At 35.9% G+C, this 22456-nt stretch overlaps 1 protein-coding gene and 1 long non-coding RNA gene across 13 annotated transcripts in view; one reads left to right on the top strand and one right to left on the bottom strand.

Moving 5' to 3' along the window:
- The window catches only part of Ank2 (Ankyrin 2), a 278001-nt gene that overhangs the window by 126421 nt on the left and 129124 nt on the right, over nt 1–22456 (bottom strand). For 10 of the 11 annotated variants that reach the window (XM_067788345.1, XM_067788347.1, XM_067788340.1 and 7 more), the window contains one exon: nt 11903–11929. The exons of the other annotated variant lie outside the window; for it this stretch is intronic. In XM_067788345.1, coding sequence (XP_067644446.1) covers nt 11903–11929 — 27 coding nt within the window. The remainder of the gene's footprint in view (nt 1–11902; nt 11930–22456) is intronic. 11 annotated transcript variants of the gene reach the window in all.
- Nucleotides 1–22456, top strand: part of LOC137252521 (uncharacterized) — a 45516-nt gene that overhangs the window by 12793 nt on the left and 10267 nt on the right. Inside the window, exon 4 of one of the 2 annotated variants that reach the window (XR_010953577.1) lies at nt 15449–15836. The exons of the other annotated variant lie outside the window; for it this stretch is intronic. This is a non-coding gene — a long non-coding RNA (uncharacterized lncRNA). Of the gene's footprint in view, nt 1–15448; nt 15837–22456 lie in introns of those variants that run through there. 2 annotated transcript variants of the gene reach the window in all.

The following is a 22456-nucleotide window of genomic DNA, read 5'->3' as shown; positions in this document are numbered from 1 at the left end:
CTAAGCACAGCATATTTTTTTTTAACATCCAATTATTAACTAATCTCAACTACGATGTTAGGCTACTTGCTGTGAGATTAAACGAAGGAAGTAAGCGAAAATTTTCTTTCGTGATAAGTAGGATCGGCTGCAAGTGTCACTTTGCAGTAACAACAGCATTGTTGAAGAACTAAAAGCATCACGGACTATTATCATCGGCTTTATTTTATGGTAGGGCTCATCAAAGCTGAAACTGTGACTAAGTTAGTAAGAGTATTTTGATTGTAGTGTTAGTGCTTTAGTCGTTAATAAACGAGCAATGAAGCAAGACGAAGGCACGCATTGTTTGTTAACATTCAAAAAATTACACGAGAGTACCAACGAATTTAAAAAAAATATTGTGACACATATTATCATCACTAGGCGATACTAGTATCACTAAACCGATACTGAGCAGCCACTGTATGAGTGAGAGAGTCAACTTCAGTTTGGAGAAAGGGTTCAGCAGTAAGCGAGTGCTGATGGAGGCGATTCGAAAAAGACCACCAAAGTCAAAGGCAGTAGAAAAGGCAAAGGTTGATGGAACGAATGGGCTAAACAAAGCAAAATCAAAGATACCTGTGAGAGAAACACTGGCATAGACAAAATCAAATAGATGCACTAAAACGAAGGAAAGCATTTCCCAGAAAGAATGCAAAGGTGGTTTCAAGGCAGCACACACTACTGTTGTGAACCGTCAATACGATACTGATGATGCAAAGTCAATCCGTCAAGATCAAGCTCTGCGAAGTAGTTCATTGGCCAAACAACAGAGTGTGAGGGAACGGCCCACGGTAGTGAGTAGTAAGATGAAATACAGGTACGATAAGAATAATAATTCGGAAGGTTTCATGGAGGGAGATTTGGTACTGCTATACAACCCTCAGCGGCGGAAATGTGTTCCATTCAAATTGTGGTGCAGTTGGGAAGGCCCGTACAAAGTTGGGAAGAGGTTCAGTTATACCATCTACAGCATACAAACCATTGGAAAGCCACGAAGAGGTTCAGTTATACCATCTACAGCATACAAACCATTGGAAAGCCACGAAATAGAATGGTGCATTTGGAGAGGCTAGCAACGGTTTGTGAGCAGTGTGACGTATATTATCATCACTTAGCGATACTAGTATCACTAAACCGATACTAAACAGACACTGTATGTATGTACGTAAACAAATCAATCATCATGTACACACATATATACAAGGCAGCAGAGATACGCATGTCATCATCAGCCGAAGTAGTACTCACATATACACACGCGTATGAATACAAACTACAAATATTCACGTATATGCTGGTAACCAAGCATGAAGTTCACGAAATTACTGGACCTCAGGAAAAATGGGTGAACGAGGAAACCGAGGGTATAAAATCAGAACAAGCTGATTAGTCAGTAATCAGTTTGATTTAAACACGCAATTAGTTGTGAAGTAAGAGTTATTGTGAAGTACTTTCAAAGTAAAAGAAATACAGAACATTGGATTGATTTATTCAACAGTTTAGCGATTCGAATGTTAGCAGAAGGTTTGGAATAAGCGGAATTTCCCTAAATTCGTTACAATATAATGTTAACATTAAAAAGACTAAAAATATGCGCTTGTTTGCAAAATATTTTATTTTTAAATAAGTAGTTAAACAATAGCCTCCCCCGATGTTGCTACTTCGCTTGTTCAGCGAAGACTTACGTATGCTGGGTTCTCACTAGATCAAATTTGATGAAAAATTTGGCCATACCAATGAAAACGGCTTGTCATACAACGTCAAATGCGCTTGCTGTGCGTTTTGACTACAAAGTGGCAATTTTAACCAATAATGAAACAGACTTGTGAAATTAAGGAACACAAAATTTTAGCGTGGGTTTTGACTTGCGTTGGCGGCTTATCGACATCGAGTCACTTATGTGATATAATGGAAATACCTTTCATCCCACATTACCAGCGGATCAGCTGAAAGCATTTTATGATGGCAGTCATTTTGGGATGGTGGAAACTAAGTATTATTCTTTAAATTTACAGACATCCTCATAAAGAATAGAATGATGTACATATGTATGTATGATCGTGATACAAAATGTGAAATACCTACACTGTTTTTGAGCATTTATCTTGTGATAAAGTTGAAATAATTGTGGATATCATCGTTTATAATTTGACGTGGAACTTTAACCCGGAACAAGGTTTTAACGAGCCAATTTTTAGACTTTTTTTTGCAGATCCTTCTATATCCTATGGGAATATGTATTGATCACAATAAGGGTACACTTGTCGACGATTACCCGCCCATAACCTATCGATAACAAACCGATAATTTATTGATAATGGTTGTTACCGACAACACGCCGTTGACATTTCCTTAAATAAAGCGACAACACGGCGTAAACACTACTATAAAAAATTGGATTATGCAAACTCGTCTATGTATAACAAATCGGTAAGTAGCCGATAACTCACCGATAACGTTTATGTACGGTAACAAACCAATATTGCTTCGAGAATAAGCTGATAATAAACTGATAACTCGTCTTGTTGTTGCTTGTTACTCATAACACGCTAGTAAAGCTCTTCCTAATTGGTCCCGAAATTATACCGAAAAGATCCCAAAATTAAACGGAGATATTTCAGAAAAAGTTCCGATGTAGTTTTGAATTGGTTTCTAATTAAAACCGAAAAAGTCCCGAACTAGGCCTCAGGCGACATCATTACGAAAAGAATGTCACTATTTACAGAATCGTATCAAGTTCAACGTAATGCCAGAAAAACTGCGAAATTATTAAAGAAAGATCCATAACTGATTCTTTAATCGTCCAGACATTATTTTTAAAAGATCCTCAACGAATACCAAGAAACCAATAAATAATGCGACATTTTGTTGATTATAGACACGAAATATTCAAAAACTCGTGAAGTAATTTTCTTTTCATTTTTTCGAAACTGTCTCGAAAATTATCTTAAAATTCTACTAACCGATTGGACGGCCACCGTGGTGTGATGGTAGCGTGCTCCGCCTACCGCACCGTATGCCCCAGGTTCACACCCCGGGCAAAGCAACATCAAAATTTTAGAAATAAGGTTTTTCAATTAGAAGAAAATTTTTCTAAGCGGGGTCGCACCTCGGCAGTTTTTGGCAAGCGCTCCGGGTGTATTTCTGCCATGAAAAGCTCTCAGTGAAAACTCATCTGCCTTGCAGATGCCGTTCGGAGTCGGCATAAAACATGTAGGCCCCGTCCGGCCAATTTGTAGGGAAAATCAAGAGGAGCGCGACGCAAATTGGAAGAGAACCTCGGCCTTAGATCTCTTCGGAGGATATCGCGCCTTACATTTTTTTGATTGCACAATGATACCCGAAATAATTATGACCCAACCAAGCTAAACTTTTTACCGTGGCTGCCTGCGCAACGATGGTGCAAAACTCCATCGAAATATGCCAGAATTTTACGATTGCATTATTCTCCCCATTTCATTTCCTATTTAGGGATGAAACAATACCATGAAAGTATCGAGTTTTACTTTTATTGTACACGCTAGACCTACATAGATCTCTTGCCGCGTTGCTTCGCTTTGATTTTTTGCCAGCACCATAAAAGGGGACTTATACCGGATTTACATAGAACGCTTTGTTGCGTGGCTCGGCCTGAAGTGTTCAATGTGAGGCCGCACGTATATATATCTTGCTACACAAAGTTTGTTAAATGTAAAGCCAGGTTAAAGTGAAGATATTCTTAACTTCTGTCGCTGTCAAAGCGTCAGAGCGAAGCAAAGCGTCGGAGCGGAGCAAACCGACAAGAGTTCTACGTAAATATAGCGTTACATTAACTCATTGGTCGATTCAAAGCGAAAAAGCGGCAATGCGTTACAATGTTGTTATATGGCGCTGTTATAGTGGACACAATTTTTTTGTAATTCCGCCTTAAGTTAACCATAATTCAACATTTTGCCTCGCCTTGCAATCCACATATTTTGACATACATATATGGCGAAAGGTGTTCTGTGAAGTAATACTGTGGATCGCGTAGCTGGTGTTGGACCCACCCACGGTCGCCCTATAGTGCTAAAGCGGTCCGGGGTAAATTTTTCATTTCGGCCATTGCATTATTGATACTGACGTAAAAACTCGTCTTTTTAAACCAACATCCATAATTTCGGATTTAAAATATGCAGTGCACCGTCTTTCCTGTTAGCAAATCTTGACTGAAAGTGAAGCGGACAAAACCGAAGTGGTCAAGTAAATTTTTTCGTTCCGAGAGTTTTAAAAGAGACACATGCACAAGCTGTTATCCAAAATCTTATAATTGAAAATGATAGAAAACATCACAAAAGTTAAGAGAACACGTTCTCTTTGCGGAGGTGATTATATTTTGTCCGAACTTTTTACAAAATTAATCAAGCCTGCCGTATGGCTCCTAACCAAGGTTGAAGTCCAATGTGTGAGTTTTTAAATTAATCAATTAACCCATACTCTTCTTATTGGGGTGTAAGTTGTTATCCGCTATTCTTTTATAGCTGGAGTTCTTTTATAGGTGGAATAATTTGCGAAATTTAATATGAATACGCTGAAAACGGCGAAGTGCGTAGATATAATCTGTATATTCACCCGATTTGTGAAATAATTCCAAGTGTTCAGGCCGTTTCCTTAAAAAGCGATAATCAAATTAATCGATGCAACATTTTTTCGATACATCGTGTTTCAGTACAACTACTCGGTACTCGATGCAAAAGCATCGATTACAAATTTTCTTGATATCGGCTCAAAAATACCGATACCTTTTGGTGTCATCAATATCGTTACATCCCTATCCCTGTTTCGTATATTTCAATGTACAAGTCTGGTTTTGGACTATACAAATTTATTGTTTGTGCCGTAGCTGTACTTTTTCGATGTACTGAACAATATTTCAAAAAAGGCATTTTTTACTAACATATATTTTTAGTTTGTGGTTTAAATAAATGCAAATGCCTTTAAAATTACCAAAATATCTTTGTTGAAAACTGAATAGCAAGTCTTTGACATTGTGCGCTTCAGCTTTATCCAAGTGTCTATGCCGTATCATTAATGACGTTTTCTTTTCTGAAAATAATGTCCCCAGTTGGTTTTTCTCAGCTCTTTAGCAAGTTTCTATGGTGTTATAAAGAATATTTCCCACTGAATAAGAAAACGGTCACCACTATCTACAAACTCAGCCTTTTTGCAGAGCGCCAAGTAATCGAAATCAAAGGTTAGAATTTAAGACTGCAAAATGAGGGTAGCAATTTTTTCCAGAATAGAGAACGCCATGAACTTCGAAGTACTCTTATATGAAGCAAGAAAATATTATGTTATTAAAAATCATATTTGTAATAACACAAAAATAAAAATTGAAACTAAATAAAGCAAATAAAAATTCAAAACGAAAATTTAAATGTAAAAAATAAAAGTAACAACACAAAATATATTAAGAATAAAATAAAATTAACAAAATTAAATCTGTCTTTATTAGTGTAGTAACTTGTGCAAATTTTCGCTAGTTTTAAAAGTACATGCATATGTACAAAATACAAAAACTTTGCTTCGATAAAACAAAAACATATTAAAACGATAATAACTTTAACAGTCAGTTATTTTTTTGAAGCTGGTAACAAAAATTTACGTATACATTTTTTTAATTAGTTCACATTTTTTAAGTTGCCATATACTTTTTTTTTAAACGCATATTAATCTGGGTTATGAAATATTCTTGGTATATCCAATCAGTATATGTACTGCGAAACTGCCCATATATGACACAAAGGCTGCACCTACATAAAACCCTTAACGCGTTGCTTTAATAGCGGCAGAAGTTTACAAAATCTCAACTTTTGATGAAATCGCAACGCGCACTCAGTAGGGCTGCCAATTTTTGTTCTCCTGAAATACAATGCATACTATTAGTGATGACAACTGGTCTCCCTGACTAGTTTGTAAGTTAAGCCAAAAAGTGAACTTCAGGGATATTTACTGCGAACTAAATGAGATCTCACGAAATAAGAGCCAATTGGTCATACCATAGCATAAGTGTGATTCGTCCAATTAAAAAGCAAAACTCTGTTCAATGAGTGGACAGTTCCCAACTATATGATGCAATGGCCTATTTTTTGAAAATTAGGTATGGATCAAAACTTTATGAAGGAAAAACGAAAGCTAGCATCTATGGGTCGAACTACAAAAAAAAAACGATACCAATGGGATGCTACCCAATTGATGCAGAGCCAATCTGTGAACTCACAAAGACACTAACTTGGGAAACTATAAGTAACAGGAAAACAAAACAGTTCAGACAACAGTAGATTGAATGATCAGGGCAAAGGCAGTCCAAATTGTTTATACTTCCAGCAACGAGAGTATCAGCCAACAGAGAAAAAACCTACAAACTCCCACTGGGTACTACACGGAGCACTGTAGTCTACGACAACACCTAATGCTTAGTTTTCATTAGGTCAAAACTACTGGCATCAAAAACTGTCTGAAGCTGACCCGCTGTTCAGTAAGGCGTCAGTCGCATTACTGACTCGACGTCGGTAAAGCAGTGCGTGGTCAAAACATACGCTAAAATTGTGTGCTCATTCGATTCACAAGAAATGTCATTATTTTCCCTCCTTTCATCCGTTGTGGCATTATTTTTTTGATGGAACGGCAGTTGGTAAATGGAAATAAACTGCCAACATGTTGGCAAATAAAATTTTAATGCCAAATTGCAAACCGTTGGGCAGTTGCTGTTTTCACTTCTTGGTCAATTTAACTGACACTTTGTGGCAAACGCACTTCACGTTATATGGTAATCCGTTTTCAAGGATATGGGTAATTTTGTGATCAAATTTGACCTAGTGAAAATCAAGCATAAGTAAGTTAAATATATCCGATTCACAAATCGATTGCTTTTGTGAACTGGAGGATGAAACGCTAGTTCAAATTCACTGACAATGCGTATGATGATAATAATTTATTAATTACTGTCCTGGATTCTGTTGCTTCCATTTAAGAAATCAAACTTCAGGCCAAAATTTTTAGAGCTCTTGGCAGCAGTTTTTGCTGGTCGTTCTAGGTCGTTAAGGTATTTCTTGTTCGTACCATTCATTGGTGGTATTGTTATGCTTGGTTTTTACTAGTTGGAATTTGGCCATAAAATTGGTCATATCCATGCAAACGACTTGACATACAACGTCAAATGCGTTTATGCGTGACAACTAGATTGACCAATAAGTGAAAACCACAATGGTTTGGCAAATTTGATATTAAAAGTTCTTTTGCTAACATGTTGGCAATTTATTTTCGTTTGCCAAGTGGCGTACCAACAATAAATAATGCTACAGCGTGTGAAAATATTAAAACAGGCTGAGGAATAAATGAGCACATTAACTTAGCTTGGGTTTTACCGCGCACTGCTTTATCGACTTCAGGACATAATGGAAAAGCATTTGATACCAAATGACCAGCGGGTCACTTTAATGCAATTTTTGATGTCAGTCATTTTGACCTTATGAAAAATATGCCTTATGTTACAGGTCTTCTGCTATGCGAATAATCTTGCGGAAATAATTGGCGACGTATTAAAAAAAAGTTGAATAAATATTCTAGCTGAAGAACCTCTCGAAATATTTTTTGACTAAGTGATTTTTTTTAAGTAAAACTAGCCCAACAAATTTTTTTTGTGGAAAACGGCCTTAAAAAAAATAAATGAAACAAATGTAAACTAAAAACAAATGAAATACAACTTAACTGAAGCATGATAAAATAATCAAAACTAATCTCGGACCAAAGAGTAACTTGCGATAAAGGCTTTATGAAATTTGTATTAAGGTGAATATTTATTTATTTGTTTATCTTAAGTGAAAAATAACCTTACTTATTTGTGCAGTAATTTATTGAAAAAATTTTGTATTTTTTTTTTAATTGAAACAAACGCGATTTGTAAACAAATTAAAAACTTAAAGCAAAGCTTAAAAATTTATCGAAAATTTCCGTAAATACATTGTTAGCTTATACGTTTGCTGTGCATTCGTGTTTAGCTAATTAATTTGTATCAAAACAAGAATTAAAAAGTGCTTTGCTTTCGATATTTATGCAATAGCTTCCAATTTGTTTGTTATTGTTATTTTATTTAAATTACATAGAGGTTGTCTTGTGAAATTTCGAAAAAATTCATATAAAATATAGTAAAAGCTATTTAAAATAGAATAATTTATTTATTTTAATTAAAATTTTTTTTTTAATGTACCGTCTTCATAAAAAAAGAGCAATTGAAACTCCATAAGCTAAAGGCCCAAACACGACTTTTGCGCCGTTTTGGAGTTTACGTTGCGTCAACAGCTGACTTTGAACACACATGTCTTTGTTGCTATGTTCACAGGCAACGCAACGGGAACGCCAAAGCAACAGCAAAAAGTGCAATAACTTACGCTTTTCCCTGCGCTAACAATCCCTTATTCCAATCTTCTAAATTGTATGCGAAATTCATGAATTTTTATCTTTATTTTGTATATTTTAAAGAATACTTCCATATTCATGTAAAAAAATAAGCTATTTTTAAAATTAAGCAATGAATACAAATCAAAATTTTAGATTTCTTGCGTTCATTGTGGCAGGCAAACTTCCATCGTGCGTTATTTCAAAGTGACACCAGCGTCAAAACATCGCAAATGTCGAATGTGTTCGGGCCTTAAGTGTTGAAATATAAGTTGAAAAGTAAATATTTGTTGAAAATTAGTCAGAAAATAGTATGTGTTCGTTATCTAGAAGCTCCCCTCAGTTGGTTTAAAGTTGATTCAAATTATTTGCAAAACCTTTTTAAAGCAATATTTTCCAACTTAACGCGAAAAATTTGAGAAACAAAAGTTTTGGCCGATGGAGTGTTAAATTCTTGAACAAGTGAAAAGTTCCGCTGAACATTTTTAACCCTACATCGACCCTAAATTTTTGTTATTTTTATTTGTTTCCTATAGTAAATATTGCTTTTAAATATTCAACAAAAATATTTATACCTCCTTGTTTGGTGGAAGGATACTCAAAAAAGAGCGTACCTCAAGAAATTATAGAGGATATGTAGGAACACAATGCTTAGCATAAGGGGACCTGGTGGCGCAGAACGTAACGTTAACAACTGCAACAAGATACAATGCCTCAGGGCAGCTTGAGCGCAGACCATACACCCATAATAGTATACCATCATCAAATATTTGGCGGCAGACCATCTAGTTCTTTACCTGCGTTTCGATGAGTCTCTTAGAGCCACGATAGAGGTGAAAGAAAGGCCGCTCAAATGGCAGACAGGCGATACACGGGTACACGAATGGGTCCAAAGTAGTAGAAGTACTAGGGTCTGTGGATTACTGTGCAGATACGGGAATAAGCAAATCCCACAAGCTTTCAGATCACTGTAGTGTTTTTCAGGCGCAAGGGGTAGCCGTGACTAAAGCAGTAGAAACACTGGAAGGAAATAGCTTAAGCTGCAGATGCGCCCATTTTTTCATTGACCGCCAAGCAGCACAGTAACAGCATCTTAAAGTGTGTTAGAGTTCAAGCAATCTCTGAAAAGTATTTGGATAGGAAGAAATATACATCTATATGTGGTCCCTCGGCATATGGTAATATATGGAAGTGAAAAGGCGGATGAGCCAGTACCGTACCGTAGGCGTTGCAATCATATTAGGCGAGTTTAAAAGAAGGAGAATGCTGCACATGACAGACCAAGCAGAAAGGGCATGGAACCAAGCGCAGGCTGCAAAGTGTCATGTGCCGGTCTTACAACCTTAGATAACAAAGTTATTTTTATCATTGAAAAGAGGGGAGTGTAGGCTCATAATGGGTATTCTCTCTAGATACTGCCTTCTTGCGCTACATGGTTTTAAAGTAGGCTTTGTCAGTGTGGCAGATAAGGCAAGTGCAGGTTGAGAAAGAAAACTATCCAGCACAAGGTTTTGATTCCACTTATTAGGAGTGACACGGCTATCATATATAAAAACAGCAAGGAGAAACCACTCACGGTCAAATAAAGGTAAAAATAACTAGCGGGCGGCCAAAAGTTCGGTACTAGGTCGCGATCTGTGGAATATTACTTATGTCGCTTTCGCAGAGGACGTGACAGCTGAGATAAAACACGAAGCTGCGAGCTTGCACCGCTGAAACTAAGCCTAATTATACACAGTGTAAATAAATGGATGGCCACTACCACGATCTGCAGCTAGCAACAGCAAACACTGAGATTCTCATCCTCACAAATAGGTGGATTTGTTTCATTAAGAATCTGGAATTTGGGGATCAGCAAGTAGAAACAATCACTTCAATATCTGGCCGCGAGGTTAGATAGTAAGCTCATCTTCTCGGAGCATAACCTAGGAGCTTGCAAAACGGCTGCACACACAATAACGACCCTGAGTAGATTAATGGAGAATACAGGCCGTCCAAAGCTTGAATCAGCTTTTGACTTTTCCCAACAGCGAAGGATAGAAAATATAATTGACGATCTATCCCCGGACAGTGTCATTTATAACATGACCTGCCGAAGCGACAGATGGGATACGGCCAACACATATATCTGAAATACTCTTCGGCAAACGAGTAAATGGATGCCTAGCTTATTAGCGTGAGAGTAGCCGTTAAGCTCTTGTAAAGCGCACCCGTACTCGACATGGTTCCAGCGGCAGGTAGCTCTTCAAGGAAGAACGGAGTCCTACACTCCGAGAGTTTCGCAATGAGGCTCAAATATGCCATTCAGTATATAAAACATTCCCTTCTTCCACAAAACTAAAAAAAAAATTTATTGTATAAAAAAACCTTGAAACTTCTTCGCGGTGACACTTTTCCAAATAACATGTGAATATTACCCTAGCGCCAAACCCGGATATGTTCAACCAGATACGCCCACCTCAGCGGATTAGGTGGCTTAGAATATATCCGCGGCAAGTATGCTTGTCGTAAGAGGCGACTAAAATACCAAATTATTTCGAGGGGTTATGCAGCGCAATCCTTTCAAAGGGTTGCCAGCGCAATACATAGCTTCTCTAACCCAATTGTCAGCCTCACCCGTGGCGATTCTGTTTCTTTGACCTAAGTGGTGGGAGGGCGTTATGGCCTAGAAGGTTTCATGTTCAATGTTGCTTGTTACTGGAACGTACCGAGTCTGCATGCGGAAAAGGACCATCAACATCGATAACACTCCCCAATGCCTTCGTGCGCTCAAAAAATTGCGATGTTACACAGCCCTAAGAGCAAATTTGGCATTAGAGTTCAGTGCTACAGTACAGTGTATTTTTCAAGCTCTTGTTTTAGTTTTCTATTTTAATATTTGCTTTAACTTTTTATTCAACCAATAAATTGTAAATAATTTTTCTACTTGACAACCCCAGTAATTATTTAAATTTGTGCCTATGCAAAGAATCTTTAGAATATTCGCTTAATTATATGAAATGCAGTTTAGAATGCTAAACAAAATAAATAAAAAAAACATTGCAGATTACTGAAAGATAAAGCAAATTAAGAATAAGTTACAAATTGAAATTAAAATTAAAAAAGTCAAACTTTAATATTTAATAATGAAAAATTAATTCAAAATATTTAAAAATAATGCTTCCATATGCTTTTGTATTAGAATAAATATTGTAGTAATTGGAACTGTTTGCTCGAAAATTGTGAAAAAATTAATTGTATGCAGAATTTCAAATATATATATATATTTTTTTAAATTTAACTAATTCATGTTTTTTCATGATTTTTTTTTATTTCCATTTTTTTTTTTATTTAATTTCAATTTTTATATTTTTTTAGTACAATAATTTAATAACGAAAAAAAACAAAAAATACAATAATGATTTTGTCTGTCTAAGTTGGATTTGAAATTTCATACATGTTTGTGATTTTGAAATAGCTTAGTTACCTTTTAGAGATCTTTTCCGAAATACACCTTCATTGATGGAATAAAAGAATGGTATGCGTGCACATATGCATTTACGCATTAGTACAAAATTATATACGAATTTAATACATTTTGAAATTTAAATCAGAGGAAGAAAACACAACAGTTACAAAATAAAAAAAAAAAACTAACGAAATAAATATACATATACAATGTATATAAAAAATATAAAAAAAAGAAAAATACATGAAAATTAATAAAAGTAACTGTAACCTTAAATTGTTGGCATTTATGATTTGATTTCATAAAAATATTTATATATACAAAATGTCAATGTAAAGTGTTCTTTTGTTTGTATATTTATATATGTGTATGTGTATGTATGCAATGGTATGAAATTATTTTGATTTACATATTTAGGCCCGGTTTTTCAATACAAATTGAACTCAGTTTTTCAGTTAAATTACGCTTAAACTTATTCTGCAATTTTTTAGTCTACTTTAACTAAAGCAGCCAGGGCAATGCCCTGGGGCCCGGAAGGTTTTTGGGGTCCCGGCAAGGCAAAGCAGTATTGACAGTACTGTAACTAGGATTTCATAGATACATACATATTTTGTTGATACAGAAAATTGTTGTAAAATTGAAAATCACTTAACTAAAATCATAAGCATCCGATCAAATACTATGGGGCATAGTCATAGTCGAAATAAAATGTGATTTTAAGTTAAATATACGTTTTTGACACAATTTTATAAGCGCTATCTGTCAAAAATGCTTAAACTAACTTAAAATCACATTTTATTTCGGCTTTCCAACGACATAAGTGGTCGCCATTTCCTTCAAAGCATACTCCATACTACTCTAAAAAACGAAGAAAGCGGTAAAGCGTGTTTGGCTCGTTTGGAGTGCAAGAAAATAAGCGCTTTTTTGTTTTCCATGCCGGCTCTTCAGCAAAATTTCCGAAAATACCCGATCAGCTTTGACAAAGTCTTCAGGTTATTCTAAAGAAGAAGGTTGGAAGAGGTTACACGACAAAATTCGTGAACATGAAAATAGTCAAAATCATAAAACTTGATACATATATAGAGTGGAGCCAATATGAAATGAGAATTCGAAATGCAAGTTCAGTGGATTTTCTCTTAGCGGAAACCCTTAAAAATGAAGCAGCTCGCTGTTTTATTTCTTGGAGAAAAAGGATTGGCATTTAGAGGGGATAATTCATTGATCTGAAATCCAAAAAATGGAAACTTTCTTGGTATTTTGGAACTGATCAGCAATTATGACCCCCTATATTATGAACATTTGGAGAAGATGAGGGAATCTCAAACGAAAAAGAATCGTCTCCAAGCACATTATTTGTCTGATGGAATACAAAATGGGTTCATAGAAATCTGTACAAGTCAAGTAATTAGAAAGATAGAAGGCGAGAGGAAGTCCGTCAAGTATTACACAGTAATAGTGGATGCAACCCCTGATTCGGCGCATATTAAGCAGACTGTTTTTATATTGCGTTATGTTTTATTAGACAGGGACTCCGGAAAATGGAAAATCCAAGAAACCTTCTTAGAGTTTGTCGATTGTAACGCAAAAACCGGAGAAGCTATCGCTGAACTGATTCGCAGCACTCTAAAAAAACATAATATTCCACTGCCACTAATGGCAGTAATATGAGCGGTCATTACAAAAGAGCGCAGAGTCATATCATGAGAGATAACTCTCTGGCAAAATTTGCATCTTGTGCTTGTCATAGTTTAAATTTATGTGGAGTGCAATCTGCTGAATGTTGTGCAGAAGTCTTCACATTTTTCGGTATTATGCAGAAATTTTATAATATATTCTCAAAGAAAAAACTAATTGCTCCTTGCACAGCATGTCACCAACACGATGGTCTGCTCGTGTGGATAGTGTGAAACCTTTCGCAACTCACATTCCCCAAATATTGAAAGCTATTGATGAAATCTGAGTTCAGAATCAGTAACGGATTTGAAAGGTATTGGAGCATATATGGGGAAATTTGAGTGTATCCTCTTAGCCTCTATTTGGCTTAAAGTGTTGACGGTAATGAACCATCGAAATCTGGTCCTGCAAGCTAGAAATGCCACACTGGACGTGGAAACAGAAAATATACGTAGCCTGATTGATGAATTGAAGAAGTTCAGGGATTAATGGTCGATCATACTTCAAGAATGTAAGGTTCTGGCAGGGAGTATAGGAGATGTGAATACCTTCGCAGAGAAAAGAAGGAAGATGAGTTCGATGAATTACCTGGCGAATCACCTGAGTGTGATTCCGAAACTCAATTCAAATAGCAAGTTTTTTACGTTCTTTTGGACTGCTTGATTGGTAACATGACAAGACGTTTCGAAGCCGTAAATGACATTACGATTAAATTTAGTTTTTTTGGAAGTATCAGGATCTGACGGAAGAAGAGCTCAGAGAAAAGGCAGTGGCATTCTGCACGATTTATGGTATCGATTTTTCTACGGATCTAATAGATGAAATCATTCATCTCAAAGCCATCCACTTAGCAAATTTGGGATGTGATTCGCTGCTACCATATCAATTTCTGAACAAATTTCATGACTTGAAGATGGAAGTATTATTTCCGAACATCTGCAGAGCATTAAGAATATTTTGCACACTTCCAGTCAGTGTGGCTGAAGGGGAGCGTTCCTTTAGTCTATTGTCTCGCGTGAAATTTTCTTACGTTCTACTATGAGCCAAAATCGCTTGACAAGCCTTGGAACATTGGCGTTGGAGTCCAGCCTTGCTCGCAGCATTAGTTTTGAATCGGTAATTTTCATATTTGCAGACCAAAAAGCACGGAAGGTTTTCCTTGGCTGATTCAAGCTCTTAAAATGTACATATTTAGAAAAAGTTAATGTAAGTAAATCAAACAATGAAATCTAACATTTCATTTACGTAAGTGCTTCAGTTAATCTTATTTTATATGAAATGAAACTAGCAATGTGAATTGAAAAATTTATGTATGTTATGTTATTTTTTTACTGGATTGAGTTTACTTTTTAGGGGGCCCGTAAACGCGAACCGTTTCAGGGGCCGGCTCGGCTCTCTGCGGCCTGACCATTAGAGCTCATGTTGATAACTATCATTCTTCTCAAATCTCAAAAGTTGTTTTGAAACAGTGGCTCAACTTGAGAATCACAGCACGCTCAGCAAAAGAGGGAATTTTTTATAAAGCAAAAAATGCTCTTACTTACATTGAAAAAATGATGGTTCCCAACTTGTGGTTCTTTAACTGGACACAAGTGTAAGATTCCATACTACAGTATATTCACGAAAATGAAATGAAATATAATTTACGAGCCGTACCCGTGCACATCTTGTGCAACCAAAATAAAAGTCTCTTATCAAATATCAACAGAAATCAGCTATTCTACTAATCAATTAAAATTTACAGCTTGCAGTGCAAATATTCACAATAGTGCCATAGTAAAAATTGATTTCTTTGTGTGCTCACAATCGTTTATTTTTAACAAATTATTTTAATAGAATATAGTTAAACAAAACGAATCTCCATCTTTACAACCAAAACTTTATTTATAGATTTGGAGCTGCTGGTTTTGGTGGTACGACCTTGGAGATTTTTTTTTCAACTTCACCTCAACTCGATATCTAATGTAGGATAACAACTGGAGAAACGTGTTGAATATTAAATTGAGAACCGTACATTTCTGAAAATCTCTCAAATGTTGGACAATAATATAAAAATGCTAATGACGTTGGAGATCAACCCGAGAACTATACATTTTGGATAGTGATTGGAGAATGAAGTTGGATATAAACTTGAGAACTATCTGGTTTAAGAATAACTAGATAATGATGTTGGATATCATTTTCGGAACTAGACATATATCGCTGGAGAAATATCTTTTAACTGTATGTTGGGTAAATAAAATCCAGCTGATGTCGTATCTATAAATTATGTAGATAATAAAAAACCAATGTTGCTGTACAAAAAAGGCTACCTCAAAGGCGGCCTTAAACTGTGATTGAAAAACTGCTCAGTAGTTTAACTGGAGTTTAAATTTGACTAGCATTTAAGCAAACTTAGTTTAAGCTAAGCTTAACCAACTACTGAAAAACCGGGCCTTAGTGTGGTATTTTACAATTTTTTTTATAAGGAGGACGTATTAGTTTAAAACTTATATACGAGAAGATCCCTTTATTGGAAGCATTTAGATTTTAATGGGCAATTCACAAGAGTGTCGTATTCATGTAAAATATTGAGATTAGAGTTTCCATGGTTTCCAATATAAAATATGATTGAAGCATAGCACATGCGGCAAAAAAGAGACCATGTGAATTGCCTATAAGTTTCTATTGAATATTAAATATATACAAGAACCCAGCAGACTTTGTTCTAGCCGAAAATTGGTTTGCCTACATTTCAAAATTGTGCTTCGCTTCTTATTCCTATACATTTCTTTTTTCATACCTCTTCCTCCCACTCCCGAACCCACCTCAACTTCCACCCCCACTCCAACCCCCCTCCTACTTCCCTTTCCACTTCCATTCTTACTCCCACTGCTCCTCCCACATCCACACCCACTCCTACTCCCACAAACACTTTAATTCTCATTCCCACTTCCACTCCCCGTCACACTCCCCTGCCATTCCCACTACCAGATTCACTGTCAATCCCCTCACACTACCACTCGCACTGCCTCTACCTCTCTCACCACAATTTCATATACGGAGGCTCTATACCAATTTTTTGCATACCTGCTTCACCAGACCGGCAGATTTCAATTTCTTTGTTTTTATGAACCACTACGAATCTATTTGAAACCAACGCATTGCAAAAATCGAATTCATCTTTACATATGTATATAATATGTATAGATAATTGGAATGCTTTCCAATGCATCTACTTTCTCAGAAACAGAGGCATTTGTCATGTTTTAGCTTCTGCAAACAAACATTTTCACGTCTTCTTGTCACTCCTTCCTCCTTTAAATATTTAATCCCTGTCGCTCTTTCGTATCTGCCGTCTTTCACTTTCTCCATTTTTCTCTTTCTACTTCCACCTATTCCTCTCCCTCAATATCCCTTCAGCTTTCTTCAACTCCTTTACTTCTCCAGGTTTGTCAGTTTCCTATTTTTCCCTCATACTTTCTCCATTTCCTACTCGTACCTTGTTTCCTCTTCCTCACCCTCTCTCTATTTTTCTTATCTTCACTCTTATCTTTCTCTCCGTCTCCAATTTGCACTTCTATCTCTTATTTTTCTATCTCTCTTTTTTCGCATAGTCTTTGTATAACTATAAATTTCATAAAAATCGGTCCACTCGTTTGGGAGGAGTTTTGTCACAAACAAACGTAGAGAAGAAATGTATATATTGGGATTTATATGTGCATGGGTTGCTTAAAAATCTCATTGAATTTTTTCCTAAAGGCATCATACATTTTTGTTCCATATAATAATGTAGCCATTTATGAGCTCAGACGACGTAGAAGTAATCGCAGTTTCGTGGTCTTTCTTTCAACGTTAAGCGAACTCCTTAAGGGTGCGCTAACCAGGTAACACACCTGGGCTGAATGGAACGGCCTCAATATCGATTCAAGCAAGACAGAACTAATACTCTTCAGAAACAAATCCAAAATACCTCAATTTCGAATGCCTTCACTAAATGGCACTGAACTGTCCTCTCAACGAGAGTAAAGTACCTTGGCGTCTAGATAGACAATAGCTAAACTGGAAAGTCAATATTCACAGAAGAGTACATTGCATACTATTCGCTAAGAGAAAATTTAGCAAGAACTGGGGCCTAAGGCCAAAGTTTATGATGTGGCTCTACACAGCGGTCATAGGACCTATCGTAGCGTACGGAGTGTTAGTGTGGTGGCCAGCCCTGGACAAGCAATACAACATCATGAAACTGAACAGGAAACAGCGGGCAGCATGCGCTGGGGTAATAGAAGCACTTAGGTCGAGTCCAAGGGAGGCGCTAAATGTTATCATTAAACAGCTGCCATGGCACCTCCACACACACCTGAAGGAAGTCTAGAGAATTGATAAAGCTTTAGGGCCACAGCGGTATCTTAAGAATGATCCCCACGTTGGTGCGACAACAAATTACCAGATGCATTGAACTTTGAAAAGAATTTCAAGGTGAGGTTTCACTCAAGAACGGATTGGTCAGCCGACAAAGTTTACGAAGAACGCGTAATCTCACTCGGGTCTGAAATGACCAGAACTGCGGCAAAAAATATTCTAAAAATTCAGACGGATTTTATTTAAATTATCCAAAAGTTGCACTTTTTTAAACTCCTTCAAAACATATTTTTTTTTATATTAATGAACAAAGTTTAGAGCATAGATTTCTACAAAATTGAAATACTCCAATTCTGGGGTGATTACATAATTATGAATTTGTACATACATACATAAAAATTTGGGTGAATACGATTTTTAGTTTTTATTATGCTTTTTCTTCACCAAGAAGGTGTCTTATTCTGCCATGAGCCCACTATGATTCCTAGCTCGAAAGCGACGATAGAAGACGATGCCAATCCTATTTAAAAAATTCTCCGCGTTTGGCAAAATCAGCGGGTTGTGACGTCACAAAATAGGCTGTACACAAGACCTTGACTACCACTAAAGTCCATTCAGACTTCTGCACTGTGGTCAATTTACCATTGCTAGTGGCGTAAAATCAAAATAAACATTTATAACAGATTTATCGAAATTCAGTAAAAATCGGGAGCGTAATAGTTATAAGTTTTATCACATAAATGTTGCTTATTAACTTATTTACCGAGAAATTTGCTTCCTGATGATGTTGCTGACCACCTTCAACTTCTTGGAAATTTTGCCCACATAGCCGCAGGATATTTTTGGTAATTCTAGTTCATAGATGAATTTGCGTATATATCTTTTGTAATACATAATATAAAATAATGTTCTTCTTTTTTCCCATTTTTTTGTGTCCAAAATTCTTCCTAAACGCCCCGTAATAATAGCCGGGTTTTTTTTACAAGCGTATACTTTACGTTTGCGGGTAAACAAAAACGCGTATCCTCACTTAGATAATGTTTAGCAGACCCATCTAGCGGCAGTGGTTAAATAACTAGCTACAGAACAGGGTGTACCTAAAATCGGAGACACAAACCTCTGGTGGCCATAGTGTATAACATATAGCTGAATCAGTTGCGATGAATAGTGGACTGCACCATTTGAAGAGGTGATACATAGAATTAGTGTAGAGGTGAAACATGGACACATATTTCAGTTACATCTGAGTATAATGCGTATTGAAATTTAATAGTACTAATTTTATGCGCAGCAATTTCAGAGGTGTATTTAAAGTTTGAAGCTTAGCAGTTCATATAAAAAAAACACACAGCTAATGTCATTATAAAATTCAAAATTAGCAGCGCAGATGGGGGTAGTGCATTAGTGGTCCAACCTTGGCTCACAGTTGAGTAGTAATGCCAAAAATGTCAGCACAACTCAGCTAAAGTGGTAGTGAATCTGAAAAATGTGTCACTACCAGGGCCAGCGCCGCGTTATACGATCCGTGATCGAAATCAATTTATTAAATCGGAATAGCTCCGAAATGGGTAATCGGATTACGGAAATATGGGAAATGTTGACTACAGATACTTATTAGATCCCTAATGTGTTATAATTTTTACGAATAGTTTGACAGATTCATATTAATCGCTTGAGTGAAATTAGTTTTCGGTACGTGATCATATACGTACGATACAGACCGTGGTAGTGAAAAGATTTTCAGCTTCAGCTTAGTGTACACAACTTCCAATAATATTTTTTATATAATGACTGTAGTAAATTTGTTAAGTCGTTGCGAAGAAATGCAGCACTATAACTAAAGTGATAAAAAAATAGTGCGCACTCAAATTTTTACAATATAGTCTAATGCCAATGAAAGTGTAATGCAATCAAAAGTAATTGCACCACCCCCAACTACGATGAGTAGTATAAGGCACATAAATGACACTGGAAAGAGGCATGTGTAAGACACATAGTTGAGCTCAAATGAAGTAAGAAATCATTTTTACTCCGAATGTTTGCTGGGTAGTTTATTGTCTTGTTGTATCAATTCAATTCCTGAAGCCTCTATTCAAATGATTTTAGAATATCAAAAAGAAAGATACTGAGCGCTTTCTTGGGCGTTTAATTTACGACGACAACAACAACGATAAATTCTAGCTAGGTTTTTTTTTGTTAACATAAAAGTCTCCTCCTTCTGTTTCATCTACTTAACACTTACTTCTTTTCCTTTGTAGTTTCACTTTCCCCTGTATATATCATCATCATCATTTATTTAAGAGTTCGTTATTAGTACAGTAAGATAACAGAATCTTTTATCGTACACCACAACATCGATTTGTTTTTCTGTCTTCGTTAATTTCTATTAATTGATTTGCCATCTGATTGGACGCATATCTACTCTACCACGTACATTACTCTCAAGCTGCAGTGTAGTAACTACAGTTACGCTAACATTTAGTATTCCCCCATATAGCATACCAATACCCCACAACACGCTAGCATTTACATTCTATGTACATATATATCCTTATATGGCATACATCTTCTAAACACTACGCTTACGCTTACATACTGCACTTGTCCAGATTCCCATAACGTGAGCAAAAATGTCTACATATCAAATAAAACTTCTGATTAAAGCGCGGTATTCACATCGCAAGAAATGAAAAATACCATACAAAAAAAAAGCTAAAGAAATGCTTAAAATAAAAATAAAATAAAAAAAATGTTAGGCACTTCCTTTATATAAATGGACAAAAATCTTAGAAAAATTTCTCCTTATATAAAGACATATTCTTGCTAAACTTTGATTTCTATATTTTGACATAGAAATCGCAAAAATATTTATGAGAAGCAAAAATATGAAAGTGGACAGCACATTACTTGGATTGGAAAGTTGGTAGGAAAGGATATTATTAGTCAATCAATTGCGCCCACCTTTACATTTTTAATTCTCATAAATATTTTTGCGATTTCTATGTCAAAATATAAAAATCAAAGTTTAGCAAGAATATGTCTTTATATAAGGAGACATTTTTCGCAGATTTTTGTCCATTTATATAAAGGAAGTGCCTAAAATTTTTTTATTTTATTTTTATTTTCTCCTTTTCTTACATTTTCTCGGTGTCTTAACCTATCTGTTAAGTTTTACGCTTAATAAGAACTTACATAAAAATCAATCCCAAAATTCCTTCCGCTTCGAACGATTTTTCTAAATATTTCATCCCGTGCGTCCCCTAGCAAATCTTTTTGTATCGTGTCATCGGCTGTCATCGATCTCTGAATTAAGTTTGAAATTTCAAGTCTCCAGCTAATCGAGAAGTTACTTAAAAGCTGGTTTGAAAATTTTCAGATTCTTATCTAATTATTGCGATCCGTGCGCCACCTAACGGATTTTTCCCTTTTGTTGCATTGTCACGTTGTTCTAACCTATGTGTAAAGTTTCACGTTTGTAGCTCAATGACAAGTTACTTAAAAATCGATTGCAAGATTTGTATGAAAAGCGGACAAACATTCAACCGACTTAATATAAAGGAAGTAAAAATCGTTTGACAAGTATTCATATTAGAAAGCAACAAGAAGTAAAACAACATATTAAAAAAGTATAAATTATACAACATCTAACAATATTAAAGTAGTTTTGTATTTGTCTTCATTAGTACTAGCTTTTCAAACGAAAAGTCATTGTTTGCCTTCTACGACTATAAACAATGCCTGCTAAGCAAAATAAACGTTCTACTGGGGCGCCGGAAGCTAAGGGCGTATTCACTTTGAGTGATAGGTCCTTGATAAGAGGAGAAATATGAAGCATATTGAAATATTTTGATGTTTAAGATACCTGTAAAACTCTTCTTCAACCATTTTGTGAAAGTTTGGTGATCGTAAGGGTGCTGGTTGTTCGTGGCCTATTTCTTCGAAAAAAAAAATTCGTCGTATTTTTGAAGCACCTGCGTATAAAACACCCGGTAAAGCATGCGGGGCTTAAGCACTCAAGCCCGTACAACAATTTGATTAGGTGGGAAGAGGTTTCATGACAGAGTGATGAGCATCACCACTTTAAACTGTGGAAAGGGAATCATTCAACCAAATGTTGAAAGGAACTTCGCTAAAGGTGATGAGATGTTCAAAATTAATGAATAAATTAGCGAACGATTTACAAAAATTTTTAGTATCATAAAAGATCTCATATTTGAGGAAAATACCTTTTCGATCAGTAGTTGAGCTGATTGTTAAAAAATATTGGTTGATCTGCTTCAAACCCCTTCAATACTTGTCAAAGTACTTCGAAAGTACTTACAAGTACATTACTTGTACTTCAACAATTCAAGTACAAGTACTTCGATACTTATACTTGTACTCATTTTTCGAAGCACTGAGGTACTGATACTTGTGCTTTTACTGGTACTTTTCTTACAGGTCTGGGATTTAGGCGGTTATTTCTTATGACTATATGGTTCTAAATGTTGCATACCTTTCTGCGCACTGTTTAAGATATTTTTGGCGATGAAGTTCTAGCATTAGCGAGGGTTTTGC

The sequence above is a fragment of the Eurosta solidaginis genome, chromosome 5, assembly GCF_040869045.1.
Source record: "Eurosta solidaginis isolate ZX-2024a chromosome 5, ASM4086904v1, whole genome shotgun sequence".
In the NCBI taxonomy this organism is placed as follows: Eukaryota; Metazoa; Arthropoda; class Insecta; order Diptera; family Tephritidae; genus Eurosta; species Eurosta solidaginis.
Note: the sequence above shows the minus strand (reverse complement) of the source record. Positions and strands in the feature narration are given on the sequence as shown.